This window comes from Vigna angularis, chromosome 5, assembly GCF_016808095.1.
Source record: "Vigna angularis cultivar LongXiaoDou No.4 chromosome 5, ASM1680809v1, whole genome shotgun sequence".
NCBI classification, from domain to species: Eukaryota; Viridiplantae; Streptophyta; class Magnoliopsida; order Fabales; family Fabaceae; genus Vigna; species Vigna angularis.
This window is the reverse complement of record NC_068974.1, coordinates 28,432,349-28,439,744: the sequence shown is the minus strand read 5'-3', so window position 1 is coordinate 28,439,744 and position 7,396 is coordinate 28,432,349. Positions and strand designations below refer to the sequence as shown.

At 36.8% G+C, this 7,396-nt stretch overlaps 1 protein-coding gene across 1 annotated transcript; it reads right to left on the bottom strand.

Moving 5' to 3' along the window:
* Positions 1-2,912: 2,912 nt before the first annotated feature.
* On the bottom strand, positions 2,913-3,308 carry LOC108339341 (uncharacterized). Its single transcript, XM_017576481.1, has one exon. The coding sequence runs from the start codon at positions 3,306-3,308 to the stop codon at positions 2,913-2,915; it is 396 nt and encodes a 131-aa protein (XP_017431970.1).
* Positions 3,309-7,396: the final 4,088 nt, after the last annotated feature.

Genomic DNA, 7,396 nt, shown 5'->3' with positions numbered 1-7,396 from the left:
TAAAATGAGATGATTATGTTGTTTGGGTTTGATTTCACCAAGTTTACTCTCATGTATATAAGAATTCTTCTTTTTACATTAATATTAACGTCACTCACTAAGTTACTTAGAACCCGATCTCTCGGCGCAATAAGTCTGCCTTAATTCCTAGTTCGTGCAATTCCTAGCGTTCCTAGAAAATTAAGTCTGAAGATCAAGAGCTTAAGACGACCAAGTATTCATACCCTCATCCCTGAGAAATATTACCCTTGGGAGAATTCAACAAGAACCTGAATTGTAAGGAACCTCCCGACACTCATGCAATTCATAAATTAAGCTACTAAATGAGTTAAATAGAGCAAGCATTGAAACAGATGAATTCCCTAACAATTGATGAAAAAAACATATATGATTAAGAATCAATTCAAATACATGAGAGTTCACAAGGTTACATCATTCCTCAACAACAAATAGAGTTTAGTTCTCCATAGACATGGAAAAACTAGATGAATAATGGAAAAGCATGAGATAGTAAAACCCTAAAAGTAGAAGAGGAAGCTCCCGCCTCCAGATCCGCCTTCAGAGAATAGAATATTGTGCTATTGTGTTGCTCCAGCCAAAGATACAAAACCTAAAATGCTTCGGTCCTTTAAATAAAGTCGGAAAAGAGTCGAAACAGAGCAAAAACTGAGCCTAATCCACGACGCACGATGCTCGGGCCATTTAGGGCGCCCGGGCGGTGGACGATCCTTAGGTAAGGCTTGAGCCTTCAATTGGAAACCTAGGCTTCGGGGTCCGACGCTCAGGCGGCCTAGGAGGGTGCCCAGGCGATGGACGTCATTTTTCCGAGGCTCAAGCCTCCAGATAAGGCGCCCAAGTTTCATGCGGTCCCTCCTTTTGGTGCTTTTCCAGGCCTTTCTGAGCTCTAACAACTTAGCACTTCATCTCTGCTTTTCGCATTCTCTCATTACCTATCAAAACAAGGGAATTTAGTCATAAAATCATCAAACTCAACCTCAACTCTCTTATTCACACAACTTAATGAAAAAGCACGAGTCCAAGCAAATTTCTAAGTGAAAAATGGTGTATTTAGTATCAAAATTACATCACAAATAACGGTATTTTCAACTGTTAACACAACCCCAAACTTAGAACTTTGCTTGTCCTCAAGCAAAACAGATTGTAACTCAGCTTTTCAGAATAATCACTAGAATGACTCAACCTTTTTCAAAAACTTTTTCTTTTAGATAAGCAATCACTTTTGTCAACTCAACATACAAATATCAGTCAAAGTGTGCAGATGCCTTAATTCAATTAAAATCTATGTGATGTTCATATGTTTCAACAAATGCTATCCTTAAGAATGATAAATCAACCAAGCAGAGATGCAATCAAAAATTCAGAGAACTACTCCTCACCAAAGAAAGTGTTTCACTCAAGCACTCAAAAGTGTATCACTTAACTCACAGGTGTAGAGTGAGGTGTTGGTGTTTCTTTCACTCTGCTATCACAATGTCACACAAATTAATTTTGCCTTTCATTTAACCAAAATCAAACATACTCACAAGCAGATTTTCATCACAAGGGCTTTTCTTAACTTGTAACTTGGTTGGGCTAAGAAGAAACATGGTTTTTCAGGAATGCAAAATCCTCTAGTTAAGAGAGATATTTATGAATTTAACAATTACACACAGGTTCTCTTTTCAAGAAGATCTTTTTCTTATTCCCAACCTTTTCCTTTGTAGTGAGCTTTTCTTTCTTTTCTTTTCATTTTTCTTTTCTTTTGATTTCTCTTTTTCTTTTTCTTTGTGCTCACTGCTTATTTTTCTAGCAACCCCAATCTTGAACCTTTATCAATACCTCATAAATATTCTCAACTCAACTTAAGGTAAAGAATTTAAAACATGGTTTTCAAAACATGCTTAAAGGTAAAGGTTCAAAGGATGGAACAAACTGTTCTCTTTTTAATTGGAAAAATTCATGAGTAGGTTAAAAAATAAGGGATAACAAAAGATGACCTTGATCATATGAAACCTGCAAGCAAGTAGTTCAATCACAGAAAATTTGGGCAAAATCATTCATGCTTCCAAAGTAATAGCAATTATTCACAACAACTTTGAAGCCCAAAACTCACACAGGTAAACTCTCAAGTCCCAGAATTCAGAAAAACACCCTACTCAGTATCTCAATCAAGTTTTACCTCAAGCACCTGTTTCATACACTATGAGCCATCACCTGTATATCAGCACATCATGCATCATCTCAACATCAATCAATACACTAGAATATCACAAAGCAATACTCATCACAAAACACAGCACAGTTGAATCAAAGTAGTGTGGTTCATTCAAGCAAAGTACAATAACAAAACAATTGATTAAAAAGAAAGGTTTAAAAAGTTGGGTTGCCTCCTAGTAAGCGCTTCTTTAACGTCATTAGCTTGACCCAATAAAGCTTAGTCTGAATCTTTAATGTTGATGCTCTTCCTTCCTTCATAACAATGAAAAAATCTCAGCAATTTCCTGGCCACCAACTTTACTCTCCTAGAATAAGGAGCTTTAATCTCAAGGATCCCTTTTTCTTTAATGTTCTTGACAACCCACAACCTGTTCTTGAATTTCACTGGTGTGCCAGGTTTGGGTTCATTACTTTTCATCTCAGGATGCTGGTGGACCACCTTTTCTTTCTTCCCTTCTTCCTCTTTTTTTCACTTGTGGAGAAAAACAATTAAGCCTCTCTTTGACCAACCTGGCAGCTTTATCTGATAAACTAGTCATTGATAGAATTTCATCTGTTGTTTTACTACTAGTTTGCTTTTCTTGAATTGGCTTCCCAGCTTCAAAAAGACTGAAAGTTACCTCTCTCTCTTGGTCCTTTAATGTTAGTAATCCATCATCTACATGAATGTCAACCTTGGCTGTCTTCATGAATGGTCATCCAAGAATGATTCGTATCTCTGCATTTTCCTCCATCTTTATCACCACAAAATGCACCGGGAATTGAAGCTTATCAATTTCCACCACCACATCTTCTACCACACCATAAGGGTGTTTGATGGACCTGTCTGCCATTTGTAAGATTGTTTTTTTCGGTTTGACCTCCAGACCACCAATCTTCTTGAGCATAGATAGGGGCATTAGATTGATACTTACTCCTAAGTCAACTAGAGCCTTCCTTATATCATAATTCTTAATGGTGCAAGGGATGGTGAAACTCCCCGGATCTTTGAATTTGGGAGGAAGTGTCTTCTGCAATATGGCACTGTAATTACCCTGCACTTCAATTGATTCCTCATCTAGATATTTCTTCTTTTTGAGGAATTGCTTCATGTGCTTAGCATAAGCAAGAATTTGCTGAAGTGCATCGGTCAAGGGCAGAGTAATCTCCAATTGCTTGAAGATTTCCTTGAAACGCTAACATTGCTTCTCTTTTGCAATCTTTGAACACTCCTTAGGGTAAGGAAGAATTTTCTCAATTTTTCTCTTTCCTCTCTCTACTTCTTCCTTTTCTTTTCTCTTTTCTTTCTCTTTTTCACTCAAACTTTCTTTTTCTTTTCTCTCTATTTTTCTCTCATCTTCTTCCTCTCTTTTTTTCTTTTCTTCCCTCTCTTTTTCCTTCTCTTTTCTCTCACTCACTGTCTTCTTTTTCTTTCTCATCTTCATCATTTTCTTTTTCACTCAACCTTTCTTTTTCTTTTCTTTCTATTTTTCTCTCATATAAAATCTTATCACTTCTAGTCATAATGGCATGGCACTCCTTCTTAGGGTTAACTTCAGTATTAGCCCCTAAACTTCTATTAGGTGTCTCCTCCAACTTCTTGGCCAATTGACCAACTTGCATCTCCAAGTTCCTTATAGTAGCTTCATTGCTTTTCTGAGTTGAAAGACTTGCCTGCATGAATTGTTGGAGGGTTTCTTCAAGCTTTGTGGTTCTGTCAAAAGGAGAGGTTTATTGTTGTTGTTGTTGTGGTGGCCTATTGAATTGTCCACCAGTTTGCCCAAACTGACTTTGTCCCATGCTAGGATGAGATTTCCACCCTTGATTATAATTGTTGGGACAAAACTAGTTACCCATGTAATTAACTTCTTCATTTAGATTCTCGGGCCAACACATTGACCATTAATATGGTCACCACCACATAGTTCATAGAGTTGTTGGTGAACCTCTAAAACATTCTGGCATTCCTTTTGTGGCGGAGAAAGCTTCTTTGTCAAGACTTCAAGTTGTTGAGTGATGATCTTATTTTGATCAAGCAAGGCATCATAAGACTGTAGTTGTAAAACTCCCTTAGGTTGTGAGGAAGTTCTTCTTTCATTGTGCATCTCATTATCATTAGTAGCCATGTTGTCAATTAATTCATAAGCTTCCTCTAGAGTCTTGCATTTGATATTGCCTCCAACTGAGGCATCCAACATCAATTTGGTTTGTGAACAAAGACCTCCAAGGAAAAGAATGACTACTGTTGCTTCATCAAAACCATGAGTAGGTGTCTTTCTTAGCAAGCTTTTCTATCTATCCCATGCTTGCCCTAATGATTCTTCCAAGCCTTGATTAAAAGAAGAGATTTCTTGCTTCCCTTTCTTGATCTTTGACTGTGGAAAGTATTTGTTCAAGAACTTTGCAACCACATCTTCCCATTCAGTGAAATTGTTTTCAGGGAAAGAATTTAACCACAATTTAGCATTGCCTCCTAGTGAGAAAGGAAACAAACTCAATGTAATAGCATCATCAGGTACTCCATTCAACTTCACAGTGTTGCATATCTCATTAAAGGTGGTAAGATGCTCATATGGACTTTCATGTGACAGTCCATTGAACCGGTTGCTCTTCACAAGATGAATCAACGCAGTCTTCACCTCCATATTCGCAGCATTGACCCTCGGCTTTGCAATGTTGTTAAAATGATGAGGGCCAACCACGATTGCATAATCTGCCAAAGTACGTCTACCAATTTGTCCACCATTGTTGTCCATGTTTCTCTGATCAGATAGTGAAAGGATCTTTGAAGAAGATTCCTTGGATATCCTTCTCCTCCTGCTAGTCTCAAGTCCTTCAAGAAGAGGTTCAAAACTTTTGCTACTTCGAGCCCTAACTGTATCCTGCATAAACTAAGAAAAAGCCTATAAAATATTGTTAGCACAAAAATAAAAATAAAAATAAAAGAGAAGAAAATAAAATAAAATACAATACAATAAAATAAAATAAAATAAAATAAAATAAAGTAAAATAGAATAAAGCCAAAATTAATTAAAATCACACAAATAGAATAGTTTAAACCGTGAGTCCCCAGCAACGGCGCCAAAAACTTGTTGATGGATTGGCAAGTGTACCAAATCGCACAAATAATATAAAATGGTAAGACCAAGTATCGTATCCCTGAACACTCTCGGCACTAGACAATTGTGTGATAACTCGATTAATTAAGACTTAAATAAAAAGAAATCATTGGTTTAAAATGCAAAGATAGAAAATTAATTAAGAATGCAATTGATCAATAGTAGAGAACAAAACGATGAACAAAGGTTGTTTATAAAATGAGATGATTATGTTGTTAGGGTTTGATTTCACCAAGTTTACTCTCATGATTATAAGAATTCTTCTTCTTACATTAATGTTAACGTCACTCACTAAATTACTTAGAACGTGATCCCTTGGCGCAATAAGCATGCCTTAATTCCCAATTCGTGCAGTTCTTAGCGTTCCTAGAAAATTAAGTCTGAAGATCAAGAGCTTAAGACGACCAAGTATTCATACCCTCATCCCTGAGAAATATTATCCTTAGGAGAATTCAACAAGAACCTGAATTGTAAGGAACCTCCTGACACTCATGCAATTCATAAATCATGCTACTAAATGAGTTAAATAGAGCAAGCATTGAAACAGATTACTTCCCTAACAATTAATGAAAAAAACATTTATGATTAAAAATAAATTCAAATACATGAGAGTTCACAAAGTTACATCATTCCCCAATAACAAATAGAGTTTAGTTTGCCATAGATATGGAGAAACTAGATGAATAATGGAAAAGCATGAGATAGTAAAACCCTAAAAGTAGAAGAGAAAGCTCCCGACTCCAGATCCGCCTTCAGAGAATAGAAGAGTGTGCTATTGTGTTGCTCCAGCCAGAGATACAAAACCTAGAGCGCTTGGGTCCTTTAAATAAAATCGAAAAAAGAAACAGTGCCCGATCCAAAAGAGTTGTAACAGAGCAAAAACTAGGCCTAATTCGCGATGCACGACGCTCGGGCGCCCCATTTAGGGCGCCCGACGGTGGACAATCCTTATGTAGGGCTTGAGCCTTGAATTGAACACCCAGGCTTCGGAGTCCAACGCTTAGGCGGCCTAGGAGGGCACCCAGGCGGTGGACGTCGTTTTTCCGAGGCTCAAGCCTCCATATAGGGCGCCCAAGCTTCATGCGGTCCCTCCTTTTGGTGCTTTTCCAGGCCTTTCTAAGCTCTAACTCCTTAGCATTTCATCTCTGCTTTCCGCATGCTCTCATTACATATCAAAACAAGGGAATTTAGTTATAAAATCATCAAATTCAACCTCAACTCTCTTATTCACACAACTTAATGAAAAAGCATGAGTCCAAACAAATTTCTAAGTGAAAAAGGGTATATTTAGTATCAAAATTACATCACAAATAACAGTATTTTCAACCATTAACAAGATGCTCAATGATGACTTCTTCTTTAAGCTCTCCATGAAGTAAAGCACTTTTCACATCAAGTTGGAATATTTCCAATTCATGTGGAGTTGCGAGTACCAAAATTAAGTGTATTGTGTTGAGTCTAGCTATTGGCGCAAAGACCTCAGTATAGTTTATTCCATATCGTTGTGAATATCCTTTTCCCACCAATTATGCTTTGTGATTTTCTATTTCTCCATTTTCATTGAGCTTGGTTTCGAAAATCCACTAGACTCCAATGGGTTTTACTCCTTCTAGTAGATCTATTAGCTCTCATGTGTTGTTTTTCTTTATAGCATTAATCTCATTCTTCATTGCTTTCTGCCACTTTTTATTTTGGTGTCATTCTTAAAAAGAATGTGGATCACTTTTACTTTCAACCCATAGTATCATGATATTTTTGAAATCCAAATCAACATTTGTCATATAATCGATCATCCATGTATGTTCTCTTCTAATTGTTATGGCCTTCCCTTGTACTGGACTTTCTTGACTAATATTAATTTTTGTACTTGTGGGTGATTCGTCTTCTCGCATATTTCTACCACCATCGTCATGTGCAACTTCTTCTTGCTCAACATTTGATTCTTTAGAAATGTTTGTTTCCTTTTCACATGCTAAGACATCGAATTTTGTTGTACCCGAATTCCAACTTTTATCTTCTTCAAACACTACATCTATACTTATAATGATTTTCTTGGAAATAAGATCAAATAATCTATAGGC

What these genes read in the sequence shown, in the direction of transcription:
- LOC108339341 (XM_017576481.1), bottom strand. Translation starts at nt 3,308, where the DNA reads ATGAAGCAATTCCTCAAAAAGAAGAAATATCTAGATGAGGAATCAATT.